Source organism: Electrophorus electricus, chromosome 19 (assembly GCF_041902795.1).
Source record: "Electrophorus electricus isolate QZ-2024a chromosome 19, ASM4190279v1, whole genome shotgun sequence".
NCBI classification, from domain to species: Eukaryota; Metazoa; Chordata; class Actinopteri; order Gymnotiformes; family Gymnotidae; genus Electrophorus; species Electrophorus electricus.
The window spans coordinates 19,196,104-19,214,216 of NC_137515.1; the positions used below are offsets into that span (position 1 = coordinate 19,196,104).

General features: G+C 39.7%; 2 protein-coding genes across 4 annotated transcripts; both read right to left on the reverse strand.

Annotated features, from left to right (window-relative positions):
- Positions 1 to 2,940: 2,940 nt before the first annotated feature.
- On the reverse strand, positions 2,941 to 8,344 carry coa4 (cytochrome c oxidase assembly factor 4 homolog). 2 transcript variants are annotated; one of them, XM_035535207.2, is made up of 3 exons: positions 8,246 to 8,344; positions 7,566 to 7,671; positions 2,941 to 6,904 (listed from the first exon to the last, which is right to left on the reverse strand). In XM_035535207.2, exon 3 carries the CDS (start codon positions 6,890 to 6,892, stop codon positions 6,638 to 6,640), a length of 255 nt encoding a protein of 84 aa, XP_035391100.1. In that variant the 5' UTR covers positions 6,893 to 6,904; positions 7,566 to 7,671; positions 8,246 to 8,344; the 3' UTR covers positions 2,941 to 6,637. The 2 variants fall into 2 exon arrangements, with proteins under 2 accessions (XP_035391100.1, XP_035391101.1); XM_035535208.2 differs by lacking the exon at positions 8,246 to 8,344 and adding an exon at positions 8,154 to 8,234.
- Positions 8,345 to 8,942: 598 nt separating this feature from the next.
- Positions 8,943 to 17,748, reverse strand: mpx (myeloid-specific peroxidase). Of its 2 annotated transcripts, XM_035535659.2 has the most exons (16): positions 17,668 to 17,748; positions 17,049 to 17,114; positions 16,286 to 16,382; positions 15,950 to 16,128; positions 15,517 to 15,649; positions 14,752 to 14,881; positions 14,456 to 14,662; positions 13,744 to 14,107; positions 12,987 to 13,147; positions 12,583 to 12,841; positions 12,160 to 12,330; positions 11,516 to 11,753; positions 11,150 to 11,349; positions 10,466 to 10,503; positions 10,029 to 10,082; positions 9,655 to 9,790 (listed from the first exon to the last, which is right to left on the reverse strand). In XM_035535659.2, exons 2-16 carry the CDS (start codon positions 17,110 to 17,112, stop codon positions 9,785 to 9,787), a joined length of 2,301 nt encoding a protein of 766 aa, XP_035391552.1. In that variant the 5' UTR covers positions 17,113 to 17,114; positions 17,668 to 17,748; the 3' UTR covers positions 9,655 to 9,784. The 2 variants fall into 2 exon arrangements, with proteins under 2 accessions (XP_035391551.1, XP_035391552.1); XM_035535658.2 differs by lacking the exon at positions 10,466 to 10,503 and having other exon boundaries at positions 8,943 to 9,790.
- Between the last annotated feature and the right edge of the window lie 365 nt (positions 17,749 to 18,113).

Consider the following 18,113-nt stretch of genomic DNA (forward strand, 5'->3'; position numbering starts at 1 on the left):
TTGACCTGAAACATTCACAATATGTAAGGCTATAGCCTTACCATCCCAGAGGATTTTGACAAAAAAATTCATTAATAAAAATACTTTAGTAATTCCTACTTTTTGTAATTTGAAAATGTTTTTAAATTCTTTATTGGAGCAAATATAGTCAAATTTTACAACAAAAATTCACATTGCACTTTTGACCTGACACACTCAAAATATGTAAGACAATAGCGTTACCTTCCCAGAAGATTTTCAGTAAATTATACCTTAATAAGAAAACTCTCAAACTTAGGTTATTCCTACTTTTTGTCATTTGAAAATGTTTGTAGATGCTTTAATACTGTAATAACAGTTAAATTTTGCAATAAAAATGACACTGCACTGTTGACCGGAAACAATCACAATATGTAAGGCTATAACCATACCTTCAAAGATTTACAATAAATTAAACATTAATAAGAATACTCTCAAACTTTAATAATTCCTACTTTTTGTCATTTGAAAATGTTTGTAGATGCTATAATACAGTAAAAAACTCGAATTGTACAACAAAATCAAATTGCACTTTTGACCTAAAACATTCACAATATGTAAGGCCTTACCTTCCCAGAGGATTTTGACAAAAAAATTCATTAATAAAAATACTCTCAAACTTTAGTAATTCCTACTTTTTGTCATATGAAAATGTTTGTAAATTCTTTATTGGAGCAAACATAGTCAAATTTTACAACAAAAATTCACATTGCACTTTTGACCTGACACACTCAAAATATGTAAGACAATAGCGTTACCTTCCCAGAAGATTTTCAGTAAATTATACCTTAATAAGAAAACTCTCAAACTTAGGTTATTCCTACTTTTTGTCGTTTGAAAATGTTTGTAGATGCTTTAATACTGTAATAACAATAACTCTCAAAGTTTAGTAATTCCTACTTTTTGTCATTTGAAATTGTGTGTAAATGCTTTAATGGAGCAAACATAGTTAAATTTTGCAATAAAAATGACACTGCACTGTTGACCGGAAACAATCACAATATGTAAGGTTATAACCTTACATTCACAGATTTTGAATAAATGAAACATTAATAAGAATACTCTCAAACTTTAGTAATTCCTACTTTTTGTAGATGCTTTAATACAGTAAAATAGTTGAATTTTACAACAAAATCAAATTGCAATTTTGAACTGAAACATTCACAATATGTAAGGCTATAGCCTTACCTTCCCAGATGATTTTGACAAAAATATGCATTAAAAAAAATACTCTCAAACTTTAGTAATTCCTACTTTTTGTCATTTGAAATTGTGTGTAAATGCTTTAATGGAGCAAACATAGTCAAATTTTATAACAAAAATTCACATTGCACTTTTGACCTAACATACACACAATACGTAAGACAATAGCGTTACCTTCCCAGAAGATTTTCAGTAAATTATACCTTAATAAGAAAACTCTCAAACTTAGGTTATTCCTACTTTTTGTCGTTTGAAAATGTTTGTAGATGCTTTAATACTGTAATAACAATAACTCTCAAAGTTTAGTAATTCCTACTTTTTGTCATTTGAAATTGTGTGTAAATGCTTTAATGGAGCAAACATAGTTACATTTTGCAATAAAAATGACACTGCACTGTTGACCGGAAACAATCACAATATGTAAGGTTATAACCTTACATTCACAGATTTTGAATAAATGAAACATTAATAAGAATACTCTCAAACTTTACTTATTCCTACTTTTTGTAGATGCTTTAATACAGTAAAATAGTTGAATTTTACAACAAAATCAAATTGCAATTTTGAACTGAAACATTCACAATATGTAAGGCTATAGCCTTACCTTCCCAGATGATTTTGACAAAAATATGCATTAATAAAAATACTCTCAAACTTTAGTAATTCCTACTTTTTGTCATTTGAAATTGTGTGTAAATGCTTTAATGGAGCAAACATAGTCAAATTTTATAACAAAAATTCACATTGCACTTTTGACCTAACATACACACAATACGTAAGACAATAGCCTTACCTTCCCAGAAGATTTTCAATATATTAAACATTAGTAAGAATACTCTCAAACTTTATTTATTCCTACTTTGTCATTTGAACATGTTTGTAGATGCTTTAATACAGTAAAATAGTTGAATTTTACAACAAAATCAAATTGCACTTTTGAACTGAAACATTCACAATATGTAAGACAATAGCCTTACCTTCCCAGAGGATTTTGACAAAAATATGCATTAATCAAAATACTCTCAAACTTTACATATTCCTACCTTTTTGTCATTTGAATATATTTGTAGATGCTTTAATGTAGTAAACACAGGCAAATTTTACAACAAAAATTTACATTGCACTTTTGACCTAAAAAACTCACAACACGTAAGACAATAGACTTACCTTCCCAGAAGATTTTCAGTAAATTATGCCTTAATAAGAATACTCTCAAACTTTAGTTATTCCTAATTTTTGTCATTTGAAAATGTTTGTAGATGCTTTAATCCAGTAAAAGTATTGTTACAACAAAAATCGCATTGCACTTTTCACTCTCCCTCTCTCCAGCCACTACAGCTTCTGCACACTTCCCTCATGTGTCCTGCTCCTTTGCTCAGAGCTTCTTAGTCCACTCCCTTTACTCAACATCAAGTCCTTTGGACATAAAAATGCCACTGTGTACTCAGTATCTTAGTCCTGTTCTCATTTTATACTGCGTTAGATCTGTGACTTGTGGTTCTGTGGTTTGGCCCTTTGAAAAAATATTTGCACATCCTTTAATAAAGCAAAAACATTCCAATTTTAAAATGAAATCACCTTTCACTTTTGACCCAAAACACTCACCTTCATGTAAGACTTTTCTCCAACATGTACACTGAGGATTTTCCTAAAAAATGTTTATTTTTGCTGTCATCTGAAAATATTGAGGAAAAACAAAAAACACGGAGACGCACTCTGTACAGGATTTTCAGTGTTGTATTATTGGTTTTCTGATGGTACGGAAACAACACACAAAATATATATAGACACACAGCATAAACTAAACCTAAAACAGGAGTGTTTCTTCAGGGTGGGCTTTACACCAACACAACAAATAAAACAAATCTACTAGAATGGATTCAATCATTCTTCCCTAAAACAAAAGAAAATAAAATACACTCTTCCCTCAAGTCATCACAAAAATAGAAATACAACAAAGCAAAAAGAACACGGCACCCACCCCTACGACTCCAAACAATAAGAAACAATACTCAATATTTCAGGCAATTAATTATCAGTGACTCTCAGTGGTCCTTTCTGACCACCACCACCATGTAACATAACTGTATATCTGTACATCTGTATATATAGATTTATACTCAATTACCTTGTTACACAACAACTGTAGATATGTTATTATACGAAATGGATCTGTACATTCTGTAGATTGTGTACATATATACCCAACCATATACATTGTACATTGTGTATATAATCATAATATACATATATTGTACATACATTGTTAATATATTTTGTACATACATAGAATATATATATTTATCTTGCATATATATATTTCACATATATAGAATATCTATATTTCTCTATGCACCTGTTTTCTTTTCCTCAGTTTGGATAGAGCAATCTCCACCATTTCACTGCGAGTTATACTGTGTATGACTATGTATGTGACAAATAAACCAAACTTAAACTTGACACTAGCTGTAACAACTCAATGCTGCTAATAGAGAAGCATTCATGTAACTACTTGAGGCCTTGTGCATAAGGCTTCTAAAGCTCGAGTACATCTCCAAGGCTCTATCGCAGAACCTAGCTGGACAGCAAGTAATAAGTCATAAGGCCCTATTCTAAAGAACCTGGGGCAGAAAGAAAGGAACAGTCAACTTCAACACACCATCGCTAAAAGTATCTACCACAGGCAGTAATTGTACCAACACAGAGCCTTACAGAGCCTTGCAGGGCATCGTCTACTGTGGCATGCAGGGAGTCTACTGAACAAGACACCCTGCCTACACATTCACGACACAGATTTTTAACAGGTTAATTTTCCTTTTAGCCAATCAGGTCGTCCGTTGCTGTGATGATGTCATCTCGACAGCTTCCTGGTCCTTGGTGCGCCCTCTTGTGGATAACCTGAAAAACGAATTCTAATACTACAGCATGAAGAACAACTAAAAAGAAAAGGCCCAAGAGCGTAACATACGTACACTACATTATGAAAACCAATATCTGTAACCTTCAAGCTGTAGCTATACATGGCAGCCAACCAATCACCTTTACCCTTTAAACAGAGTTAGAAATCTCCCCTGTCCAATTGCTTAGGAAGATGTACTTACAGAGTGTTATTATGGTTTTAATTACAAACATAAGTATAGTGGCTATTCACTAAAAACTCAAAAGAAAACTGACTTTAAAGAACTAAAGCTCTTAACAAAAGGCACAATGTAAAATCATTTTTCAAAGACAAAAAATATAACTACCCAGTTGGTCCCAGCCTAGAACAAGCAAAAAGACCAAGGCAGAATCTTCAGGATGGAGTTTTAATTATTTGAGTATTAGGTTATTTTAAGATAAGAAATGTTAATCATTTTTACTGGATTTGTTACTTTTGTATTTTTCCTACTCAAAAAACAAAAGTTTGTTGTTTTTTTCAGAAAGAAAGCAAAAATATATTGTGCCCATTTTTAAATTTTTGCAAACTATGTATGTTTTATTCATTAAAATGTCAAAGGGACAAAGAATGTCTTCAAATGCAGAAATGACCCATAGACTCTTAATAAATCTTTTTAAAAATATTGTATGCCGTTTTCATTTTTATTAATTTCTCCTCCAGCTTCAGCAGAGATTTTGTCTTCATTCTTGCTCACTGCAGCCTGACCTGGACATCTGTTTGTGCTATCAATAGCCTTGCTGCTCAGGAAGGTGACCAGCTGTCGGTTTAATATTTTTGCCTCTCCTCTTAGTCTTGCCACCTAAAGTCCTACTTATACTTTATTGGGGGAACTTTCATCCTTCTGCCATTTCTTGTACTTGGTCTCATCCACAAAAATCATGCCAGAGTTGAACTGAGGGGAACAACAAAGCTCCACTGTGTGTGTGTGTGTGTGTGTGTGTGTGTGTGTGTGTGTGTGTGTGTGGACACATCTGTCTAAATATTTGTTGAGGTTATATTGCTCATAATATTTGCTGTCAGTTATGCAATTTATGAACTGTTCTCACAATGGGGCATAAAATATTGACAAAAAATATTTTCATTCTGTATGGTAGCATCACATTGCCAAGATCATACTGTGCAGATCAACAGGATGTCTGTAGGTGGTAGTAATGTTCCTCAAAGTGAGCTGCTAATAACATGGAGTACAGATTCCGTATACGCTAGCAGAGTTGCGCACATGATGGAAAACTAAGGAGCTCATGAAGAAACTTGATGGGTGAAAATAAAAACAAACAAACAAATTAGCCCCCAGTCTCCCAGACTGTTTCTCCCAGACTGTTTTGTTTCTATAATTATCTTCAGATATTTTTTCTCTTCCTTATGCCCACTGTACACAACAGCTGGTAGCACCACAATATCCTGGCAGTGTTAGCCTCCCACAGCAATATTTGTGTACTACTTACTCCAAACATTTTGTAGAACTTTAAAACTCGCTTTAAACGCCACTGATATAATGCTGACAAACACTGAAATTGTCTCCTATCTTATCCCAAGTTCTAAATAAAGAGCAATGCAGTGGCCAGTGAATCACAACATCCAAAATCCTTGAGAAATGGGCAGTGGAATCAGATAACGGGCTTGTGGGATAATACTAACAGGAACACTGCCTGATGGGAATACTGTTGCCATATTGTTCTCCTGAGAAAATCATCTTTTTTTAAATGTAAAAAAAATGATGACTTTTTAAAAATATAAATCTTATCTTTTTTTATATCACAAGCAGAATTGTTTTTAGGATTCACGCATAAATAAAAATCATTTCCTTTCTTTGGCAATATAAAGATCAGCACTGAAACTCCTACATCTGTAAATTCTAAACTGTCACAAATATTTCTACACTAAATCGATATACCATATATACTACCATATATACTCTATAACCCTAAAGACAGAACACCATGCAGTCTTTTACTCATTAAAAAAGAACCAAGGTGAGAGGAAACATAAATGTGCTGGAGAAATAAAAGAATCCTCAACACTGTGACAATGGTTAGTTTATCCTGTGCAAGAGAAGATCATGTAATTCTCATTAACGGTAAAAGTGAATGAAAAGCCTATTAGCTAGTTGGCCTATTTCCTCTCACACTTGTTTAAAACAGTGGAAGGTGTTTGGAGGTAGTTTTAATGTCCACTGTGGTGTTGACATTCCAGTGCAATGTTGATACACCATAGTGTTATATATCATATCACAATTAAAAATCCTTATAAAACAAGAGGACACAATAATCTAAAAGTAATTTATGTAAAAAAAATAATAATAATAATAAAACTTAGCAGCAAAACTTTTTTTTAAATTATGAATTAAATCTGTCAGGAAAAATTTATATCTGAATCTGATTTGAATCTATGATGGAATAAAAATGCATTCATGCCGAATTGTCATAGACACTCACATGAATGATGTCTTAAATTCCTTTAATAGTTGGAGTGTTTTCATCAGACCGACTCTGTACCTGTAGCTCTTTGTTTTAACAACTGTTCTCTCTGAGCGTTCTGGAATGACATCATGCATTCTTTAAAGTCCTTAACCTGCGGCTGGCATTGTCTCCAGTCCTGGTGCTCTGCCATGCACTCCTGGACGGCATAGTGAAGTGGTGCGCAGCCTGTCCTGGAGATCATCTGATCCACTGGGTCGTTTTCGTCCTCCGGTCTGCTGCGGTCATGGGGTGACGGTGAAGGAGGAGACGCCATCCTGATTTAAATCTGGGTTGGAGAGAAAATTTCTTAACACTTTCACTGAGAGGTTAAAAAGATGACCTCAAAACTGATGGCAGCACAACTCAGTGTGAGGAAGTAAGCCATTAAATAACCACTTACATTTTCAAATCTATACTGAAACCAAAACTCTAACTGATACCAGCAATAATACTCTAGCCTTCCCATTTTATCACGTGACTTTCATTCATAAAAAATTGTTGATAATACTGCTGGCTGTTTCATACTGATGCTATAAAACAATTATTCAAAATGAATGTAATGTTTTGCTTACCATGGTGCTCTGAGTGGAATTATAATGTTCCATAATGAAATGTCCTCTTACTAAATATATAATTATTAAAGTTATGGGTCTTGGGGGCACATATTAAAATATTCTTAAGGAGACTCTTAGGAAAGGCAGACAAACCTGTTCTGCTCCAAGCAAACTTGACCGTTTCAAAACAATGGACTTGGTTTGACTTCTTAAGGGAAATATATGAGCTCTATGAAAATGTATGAGTAATTAGAATCATTTGGCAAGTCAAAATAGTGGGAGTAACGGGATTAACAGTACATGAGAAGCTCAAATACAAATACAAAAAGTAAACTAGCATTACTAGAACTGCATGTAAAGCATGTTTTAAAACTACTTAAAATGAGCACCAACCTCTAGTGTCCAGGACCAATCGACTGGTGAGTGGCAGTCTGAAGTTTATGAACGTTTGAAATCTCATTGGCATGAAGAACGTAGAGAACCAAGCGTGTGGAATAGCCTATTGTGCAGTGGAAACGATGACGTGCCAAAAAGAAGGGTTAATAAACGGCTTACTGGCGTATCGATATAAATATTGTAGATCACTAGATCAAAGCTCATATAGCTACGTTTTCTATGTAATTAATTCCGTGAATTTCTTTAAATAAGGCAAAAATCAGAAATCAGTACACAAAAAAGAATTCAATTTGGTTATGGCAAAGGTTTTACAAACATCACGTGTGATGCAGTGTGATGTAGTCTACCAGCTAACTTCTATTGCTCAAAAGTAGCTACACAGCTAGTGCCATCAAACGATGACATTCACTAGATTGTTGTACTATCTTTAATACTAATTTAACTAATCAGCTAACCTAACATTTAAAAAATACTCTCCCATCACTACATCATATAGACTATAGAGATGTCACTAACTAGCTAGCCTAGCTAGCCAACGCTACCAATGCCCTTGTTAAACATGCTGCATTATCCATGCTCACTAACCAGCTAACAAAAAAAAAAATCCTCAGTACAAATATCCGGAGATCTAAAATGTACAAACTCTGCACTTGGAAAACTTTTAAATATTTACATACGTTAGCTAACTTGCAACACACTTCTAACATGTGAAAACAGGCGCAATGACGGCAGTCACTTCTGGTCGCGTTCCGCAAAATATTTCAAAATAAAAGATCGAATAAAAATAATAATTATTTTATTCAATAAGACATAATACTGAATTAAATAATTTAGACAACCATAAATGTATAGTATGGCGGGAAATTAAATCTAATTAGAAGGCAAAAGCCCTAGAGGCTTATATAGTGCTGTTCGGTGTATATAATTAGTGTGGCTAAGAAAACAAAAATGTACTCCTTGAAAATAGGAGTCAACATAATCTTGGAGACATGGAAAATATAAATAAGAAATAAAATTCAAAGATTTGAGAGCTCCAGGCCTGCATCATTCCAAGGCTAAATTTGAAGTAATTCTGTGTAATTCTGGACTAAATCTGAAATGTCGCACATGTTTTTGAAATGTGCAGTATACAGCTAGAATAATGCCTTTTACATAGTGCACTATGTAGAACAAGAGGCATTTGGACTTGAAACGATCCTTATTATTTTTGCTTGCTTCACACTTGTTTGTGGTTATTTGGCTTTTCAGACTGGGCAAGCAGTAAACCAATATTATTATAGAGGTCAAACGATACCTAAAGTACACATTGTGCTTTATTTTATTTTTATTTTAAAAAAAAACATTTTCCGTAAGCCAGGACATCAGTACAGTGCATATGAATCAGTGGTTATTTATTCAAAGATGTTACATTTTTAATTTTTACATTTACAAGATGTTCTTGATATTTTTAAATATTAAATACACTTTAAAATTAAACTAAAAATTAAAAACAAATGTAACAACTGTATTTGTAATATAACATGTAGGTATTGCTACAGACAGACATGGATAATGAGTGGTCTTGTTACCGGGAGCGTTACCAGTGCAGGATGAGGCATGTAGAAGTGTCCAGAGAAAAAGCCCTGAGAGGCAGGCAAGGTGTGTGACCATGAGCATGTGTAGGTGTGTGTGGTTGTCCACGGGTGCTTGAGGGAATCACATATTGCGCTAAACTTGAGTGAAGAGCAGGTGACCGGTGAAGTAGCTCTCAGAGAAGAGGCCGTTGCTGCCCAGGCTCGCCTCCAGCCATACGCGGTCTCCTGTATGCAGGAGCAGCACAGTCTGTCCGCTGTAGGTCACTCTGCTGGGATTCTGCACTTCTGCACTCCTCAGCACCACGGAGCCATTGCGAATCAGAGACACGGTACCCACGCTGCGAGACGCGGCGCAGAAGAACTGAAATTCATACACGCCGGGCGTGGGGCAGGTGAACCTGCCCGTTCCCGGGTTGTAATCGTTCAGGTCATTGTAGACGGTCTGGCGGAAGGTGATAACCCGGGATGAGGAAGAGGAAAGGGGAATGAAAGAGAAACCGAGCAACATGGAGAAAGCAGACTGGGGTGTTGTGATGTTAGCAGCTGGGCCAGGAGGTCCAGCGGGTCCAGCGGGTCCAGCGGGTCCAGTGGGTCCAGCGGGTCCAGCGGGTCCAGGGGGTCCAGCGAGTCCAGTGGGCCCTGTTAGTCCTGGGGAATGAGAGAGAGGGAAGGTAGAGTGAGAGGTGTGAGAGAAAGAGTGAGAGAGAGGGAGAAAGAGAAAGAGAATGGGAATATGAAAAAAGGAAATTGTGCAATTGTACATGTGGCAGCACCAGTTACATGCTGCTATCCGGCAACCACCAGCCAACATTCCTGTTTTTTATCGATACATATTTTAGGACAGGGAATGTTTGGGTGAAGCACAGTTCATGGTTAAACAGGCTACCTGATTCTCCAGGGAGTCCTCTAGGTCCTGGAGGTCCCTCTCCCGGCTCTCCATCTGAAGATGAAGGGTTAAAAATAAACAAACAAGAAAAAATCAGATTCATTGAATTTATAGCAGGTGAACCTATCATTTAAAAGGAAACAACTAGAGATGATTATAATGGCAGTAATGAGAGAATTCTTCACCGAAGCAATTAAAGGAAAGAGGTTTAGTATGCTGTCCTGAAAAGGCCTAGCACTGGCAAAGTGCCTATTTGGAACTGATTTGATTTTATTGAATGGATAGCCCCTTGAGATGTAACATCTTATTTTCAAGGGGGTCCAAAATGCCATGTTCTAGCAAAAAGAGCTCCCAGATCTCTGATCAGTGTAAAATTATAACAGTGTAACACACCCCACATGATTAAACCCATTCAGAGAGGAAGATTCTTGGCTAACCTCATCTCCGTCGAATTGTCTGTAGCTGTAATGTTCACCTAAAAGGTTAAAAGACCAGAGATAAGCCAACACCTCTGAAATCATACAGATATAATTCTTAGCTCAGAAAAGCTCAGCAGGATGAGGCCAGGGTCTTCTGCATGGACTCCCACTGATGGGCTATATCAGCCCTGGGTTAGTCCAGGCCTGTGTTAGTCCAGCCCTGGGTTAGTCCAGGCCTGGGTTAGTCCAGCCCTGGGTTAATCCAGCCCTGCGTTAGTCCAGCCCTGGGTTAGTCCAGCCCTGCGGTAGTTCAGCCCTGGGTTAGTCCAGCCCTGCGTTAGTCTAGCCCTGGGTTAGTCCAGCCCTGCGTTAGTTCAGCCCTGGTTTAGTCCAGCCCTGCGTTAGTTCAGCCCTGCGTTAGTCCAGCTCTGGGTTAGTCCAGGTCTGGGTTAGTCCAGCCCTGCGTTAGTCCAGGCCTGGGTTAGTTCAGTTACAGGTGCTTGATTGAATGTGTGTTTCAGTTCAGCAACACTTTAGTGGGTGTTGTGTGAATGAGGCACACGAGGAAGGGAAGTGACTAACACTGGAAGAAAAATGGCTAAACATGAAAACATATTTACTCTGGAGATTGTCCAGGGCATGGGGAAGCACTGAGCGGGGAAAGCTCTAGTTCTGTTAGTATGTGTTTGCATTGGTCTTTACCCAGTTCAATCCAGGGTCTGAGATCCAGGGGCAGAATTTCATTGCAGCTGATGAAATCTGTCGTGCTGGATGTGAAGCGGAATGGGTCTGCAGGGACACTCTTGATGCCTGTGTTCTCACAGATTATACGGGACATTGAAACAGACCTCAGAGCAGCTCTCTGTCTTCTGGTAAAAACTCCATCCTTCTCCCACCACAGCCTGGATGCAGATCAACCCAAATCACACACACACATACAAACCTTACTTTAGACATTCATGTTAAAAGCATTCCTGCAAGTCTATTTAATCCCCGTTGCTCAAAGAACGAGGTCATTTCGTTTCCCAAAGCGCCACCCGAGCTGCAGCCACTCCTCCCGCACAGCACCTGTCTCCTTGGCGGATGTTCTTGAACTGGGTTGAAATGAGACAGGCGAACAGAGGACCAACACGCCCCCCAGGGACAAAGGGTTCTGCCACGCCCCCCAGCCAAACGTCTATGTTGGCAGGAGACCCGTAGAGTGAGATGAGTCTGTGAGCCAGGTCTGTGTTGTTCAGCACATGGGCCAGGTCAGTCTCATTCTTAGGGACGGACAGCCCACAGAAATTCCGCCATGCACTATAACCTAAAGACAAAGAAACACAACTGTACACTACACAATCCCAATTCCAGTCCCCAACATCTGCGTCCTGCACATTTTCCACTTTTCTTCACCTAGGAGTTGCAGATGATCAAAACATGGCCAAACAGTCACATTACCTGTTCAATAAACTAAAGAGTACATCAAAATCCTGCACTGGATTACAGTTTAAGGTCCAGGATTGAACTCCACTGAACCACTGCATCACTGAATCATCACACTTGTGTACACTTTTGTGCTTGGAGTGCACGCAGCCAACTTGTAGTGATTAGCACAAAGACCACTTGGATTGCACAAGAACAGTAGTTGAAAACTAGCTATGCGTACATGTGTGTGTGGGAGAGAACATGCGTGTATGGGTGCAATCATGTGGGCATGAATGTCTCCGTACCTGGCAGGCCGTGATCACGGCCCCTCTGCATGTTAAGGGATGCCAGGTCCATGGCGATGTGGCTGGTGAAAGTAAACAATTTCTCTCTCAGTGCATCCACCAGCATGTGGTCCTGTGTGTTCAACTTAGCTGGCCGACCAATCAGACCACGTATCAGAGGGTCGACGCCACCTGGAGGCAGGGATTCAGCAAAGAATTATTCAGGATGACATTCTACTACACACTAAAGTAGGAATGGACAACTCCAGGACTGGGGTGTCAGTTCAGAGTTTTTTCACCCGATTCCACCTGTGTGCCGTAGCAGGGGAGGAAGAGCAGGATGGGAGTGTACTGCTGAATTAACTTCACAGTCCCAACATCATTTCACCTGAGGAAATCAAGCATGGAGCTTGAGACGCGTGTAACGAGACGCCATGAGCTCACCTTCAAAGATCACCCTCCATGGTGAGAAGAAAGCAGTGAAAAGAGGAACACTGGGGAATTGCGGGTGGTTCTTGAAGTTTTCGTCCAGACGGAAGACGAGAGGCTGGATGGTCAGGTGGGCGAAGCGGTAGGCTGCAGTGGCGAAGACGTTGGCGATGCTCGGGTCAACGTCGGGGTTGTAGCCAGGGTAACGACCAAGCTGCTTCTTAATGGTATCTGGGCCCAAGATATGTGGCAGGTAGTCCCTGAACACAATGATCTGCAAAGGGGATAGACTGTTATCAATTACAGTCAGTCATAACCAGTCATAATGCCTGGTCAATCTGTGTGTGTGTGTGTGTGTGTGTGTGTGTGTGTGTGTGTGTGTGTGTGTGTGTGTGTGTGTGTGTGTGGGCGAGCTGTACCTGAAGGTAGGCCCCCATGATTTTGCGAGCTTCTTGGTAAAGCGTCTCACCGCTCCAGTGGGGGTTGAGGAGGCGCAGGACTCGGGCCAACCGGTTGTGCTCCCTCAGGAATATCGTATGCAGGGAGGTAAGAGCGATGTTCTCATCTACACGGGCATCACCTGCAGCGAGGAAGAGGGGGCCAGTTGAGGAGTTTGCACACACACTGGATTTACACTGTTCGGAGGAGTCTGTACACTGGGTGGACTTACACTCTTCAGAGGAGTTTGCACACTGGCTGGATTTACACTGTTCGGAAGAGTCTGCACACTGGGTGGATTTACAATGTTCAGAGAACTCTGCACACTGGGTGGATTTACACTGTTCAGAGGAGTCTGCACACGCACTGGATTTACACTGTTCTGAGGAGTCTGCCTCTTCTTTCTGCTTTATGCTTCACTTTCTTTGATGTTGGTTTATTAAAAGATTGTCTGAACAACTGAAGTGTAAAAAGTGCTTTATCATCAATATTTGTTCAGTTTTTACTTTGCACTGAAGATGCATTCAGACATTGTTTCACCAGAGCACTGTAATGTTAAAACTGCTGTTTTGCTCTTGTGTGTGTGTGTGTGTGTGTGTGTGTGTGTGTGTGTGTGTGTGTGTGTGTGTGTGTGTGTGTGTGTGTGTATGCGCATTTACAGCATACAAAACAGAACGATTCAAACTAGAACATAACCCATTTCTGCGCCTAACGGCAGAGACCAGAAGCAAAACCAACCTGCGATGAAGCACGGTACTTCCTGTAGGTTCGAGTCGTTGAGAGTGTGTCTGCGTGTGGCACAAATGTTGCTGACCACCTTGGTGAAGGGCAGAAGCTCACGCCCGTTGTCCTGGAACTGGTTGTTGACAAGCAGTTGGCCCAAGTCATTGGAGAGGTCACGGAGGCTTTGTGCCAGCGACTCATCAGAGCCGTACACCTGGCCCGCGTCCAGGAACGCGGTCAGTGAGTTGATCTGCTCCCTCTCTACGGGTACTCCCCCGAAAATGTAGGCACCGTTACCGGATCCGCAGGCTGGCGCCGAGCGGAACACAGGCAGGCAGCTGTTGGGGCCGGTGGGTAGACGGGGGTCTCCAGATGGAATCTAAACAACATGTTGGAGGCGATTACTCACAATGTTGTGGATTAAACCATATTTTGTTAAGGAAACAAACAACATTGCTATGATGCCACTGGAACTATTTATCAGTAAACATGATCTTGTTATTGTAATCATGCATAATTCTTCTAGTTAGATTATTAACATAATTCTTATTACATTAACTTGTAGACAGAGTACACTCAAGTGTAGTTTACACTGCAGAAATTAATGTAATAATGGTCATTTTGATATCGTGGTGGAATTGTAATCTCGAATGGATTTAAATACAGAAATGGAATTAGTGGAAGAGTGGATATATGTGTGGAAAGGCAAGTTTTCCCGTGAGCCGACCTGGATGGGGAAGCAGGGCTCAGACATCTGGCAGCTCTGGTCACATGCGATGCCATTGTCGAAGGACCGGATGCTGGGGGTCTGGGGTGTAAGAGACAGGTCGTGGTCGTTCCACTGGCCGAAGAAGGTGACCAGGTGTGTGTACTCGCTGTCACCCTGCACATCGGCGTCCTGCGTGCTCAGAATACGGTTCGACACCAGCCTCACCTGGAGGAAGAGAACAGACCTCAACTGAGTCTGGGCTCACCTGGCTGACATCACAATGCTTAATAAAACAAAACAGGTTTCTGTCATACCAGAGGCAGTAGGACACCATTATAGAGCTTGCCAGGGTTCCATCCTTTGGGCTGTGAGATGCCATCTTCATAACTAGCGGGTAGCCAACGAGCCAAGGGTGTGTTTGATGCACCAAGGAGTGGATTCTTCCTAGAGATTCAGGATACCAAAATTAGCCATTCTAATGTTATACTGAGACTTTGATACCCTTAACCCTGAAGCTGTTATATTAACATTTGTTCATTCATTTTAAGCAGGAGCACAGTGAGTTTGCCATGAAATTTGCATCCACAGCAAAAACGATACCATAGAATTACATGATAATTAACCAGCTTCAGCTGTTTACTAACACAATGAAAGAATAATCTAACAATCTAAGAAACTAGGTAACATATAAGGGTGTTGAATATAAGGTTATATGATATGATATGATATGATATGATATGATATGATATGATATGATGTATGATATGATATGATTTAAGATCACAGGACTAGTGCCCTAGGAGTCTACTATTTTGCTCAAGGACACAATGACATTGTTTTGAAACAAACATAACCCTTGACATGTAGGTTCACACTGAAATTCCCCAGTCAGTGCAGCCGATAGGTCTTCCGGGCAGAGCAGGGCAGAACAGGGCAGAGCAGGGCAGAACAGGGCAGAGCAGGGCAGAACAGGGTAGAGCAGGGCAGAACAGGGCAGAGCAGGGCAGAACAGGGTAGAGCAGGGCAGAACAGGGCAGAGCAGGGCAGAACAGGGCAGAACAGGGCAGAACACTGCTTACTGATTGTTGCAGACACTGGTGGCTGTGCGGTATTTGTTGACGAGGGGCGTGGTCCTACATGAAGGGGGCCGGACTTGAGCAGCACAGCCAGTCAGACGCACAATAGTTGAGAGCTCATCAGGGGTTATCAGTGCTGACAGACAGAACAAACAAACAAGGTGAACACACAGCAGCACTTTAACAAGACACATTTGGGTTCAGTTTTGATCAGATCCTTCAAAGATTTTAAAAAGATGCCAATGCAAAAAATAATAATAATAATAACAAATGCATTAAGAACCAATTATAAGAACAATAAAATAAGACAGATACTTGGGGACCTTAGTCAGTACCTCTGTGTGTGTGTGTGTGTGTGTGTGTGTGTGTGTGTGTGTGTGTGTGTGTGTGTGTGTGTGAGAGAGAGAGAGAGAGAAACTTGATGTGTGTGTCAGACCTGTTGCATTAATGGATCTCTTGTGTGCATGGTGGGTTTTCTCAGTAAGGATCCTGAGCGTCTGTTCCAGGTAGTCAGCCGCTCGTACAACCTCCCGTGTTCGGCGGGACGGCTGCTTCATCAGACGCAATTTATCTGTGGGTTTGATGTAGCCATCCACACGCACCCTCGCTAGACTCCTACATAAATCAAGCACATGCATGCAATAAATTGCAATATATTTTTGACAAATATTAAAATGTTTTCTGTATAGTACATTTTGGCATGGGCAAAATATAATATATCTCTAAATAAAGTCTGTTAAAAATACTGCTGATGAAAGAAACGCTGACTCACTCTTGACGAGAGTACAAGTACGCATCGTCTACGAGTCTTTTGGCTTCTTCAATGGAATCCAGGATGAAAGGCCTGCCCAAGCCTTCCTCTACAGACCCTACACAGAGCCAGATTACAGCCGGGTCAGGATTACAGAGCCAGATTACAGCCGGGTCAGGATTACAGACCCAGATTACAGCCGGGTCAGGATTACAGACCCAGATTACAGCCGGGTCAGGATTACAGACCCAGATTACAGCCGGGTCAGGATTACAGACCCAGATTACAGCCGGGTCAGGATTACAGACCCAGATTACAGCCAGGTCAGGATTACAGACCCAGATTACAGCCGGGTCAGGATTACAGACCCAGATTACAGCCGGGTCAGGATTACAGACCCATATTACAGCCGGGTCAGGATTACAGATACACATGCAATAACAGAAACAAACTGCCACACTAAGACTCTGCAGGAGGTTTTATTATAAATATGTAGGAATAAGGTAATTTAGAACTCAATTTAATACATCCCATGGTTAGTATTCAAGAACACATTATTTAAATCTGGGACAGATCTGTGATGTAGTATTGATTTTTTAAAATTTGCATTTTGAAGGAAAAATGTTCTTTAAAAATTCTTCCCCAGCACATTAAGCATTTCAAGTTTTTTAGCATTGGCAATTGCATCCCACTGTACACATACACATGCACAGACACATCCTCAGTAAGTTTCAGCATGTGTCTAGTGAGATGTTTGAGATATGGTTGGCCTGTATTGCTTTACCTGTTACAGGATCACTGTATATGTGGCACAACGGCAGCAACAGAGTGCAGATGAAGAATTTCATCTCTGAAACACAGCAATCCAGATGCATTTAGCTCACAATCCCTTGGTGTGCAGCTAAAACCAAGGTAAGGAGTTCTTTTCTGTAAAACGTCTTGAACTGCAATGATAAATAACTCACAGAAACCTCACATGGCAACTGGTCATTTAACACTTACTTTTTAAAAGAAAAATAATAAATTAAAAATAAGTAAATAAAATTTCTTGAGCACATTTCCGCTGGCTTAGTAAATATTGCTGCTTACTTCTCACAACAAAGGAGTAGTGTAGTTTTTTTTCCTTCAAATACACCCATAGTGTGACTAACAATTTCACACAGCATTATAAAAACACACAGAAAAGCATCTACAGACGGCGCTGAATAGGATTTTGACTGTAAGCAAAATTAATATAATGCATAATATTAAACAGTGGACAAGTTCTTAAGCATCCTATCTCTGCTAATCACCTACTCCAAGACAGTTACTTATTAAAGTAAAAAAACATACACACACACACACGCACACGCACACACACTCCCACAAACCCACAAAATCACCAGAAGAGCAGAAGATACAACCTTGAAAAATCGTAATGAATGCAAATATTTAACATGCAGATCCTGAACTGCAGCTGTAAGAGAGGTTTAACTGAACATCCTGCTATGCTGGAAGACTTTTATAGAGAATCTGAATGGCTCACCCTGACCCCATCCCAGAGGTGGGGTTAGACATTTCACAGCAGTCTATTTCCTCCTTCCTCTTAATTTACTGTTAATCTTACATGCTTCTATTTTCATTTACTGTCCTGTGTTTATTCCAGAAGCATTTATTGTTAAAGTATGTGTTTATCTGGGTCAGGTTCTAAAAGAAATGTTGAGCGGCATCTCTGCCCACACTGACACTTCTCAAACTGAGTGAGTGCACAACAACAGCAGATAATGAATCCAGTGCAACATTTTCTGAGGATTTTATGACATTTCTTTGGTCATTTGTTAATTCTAACATATTAAGGGAATGGGGATAG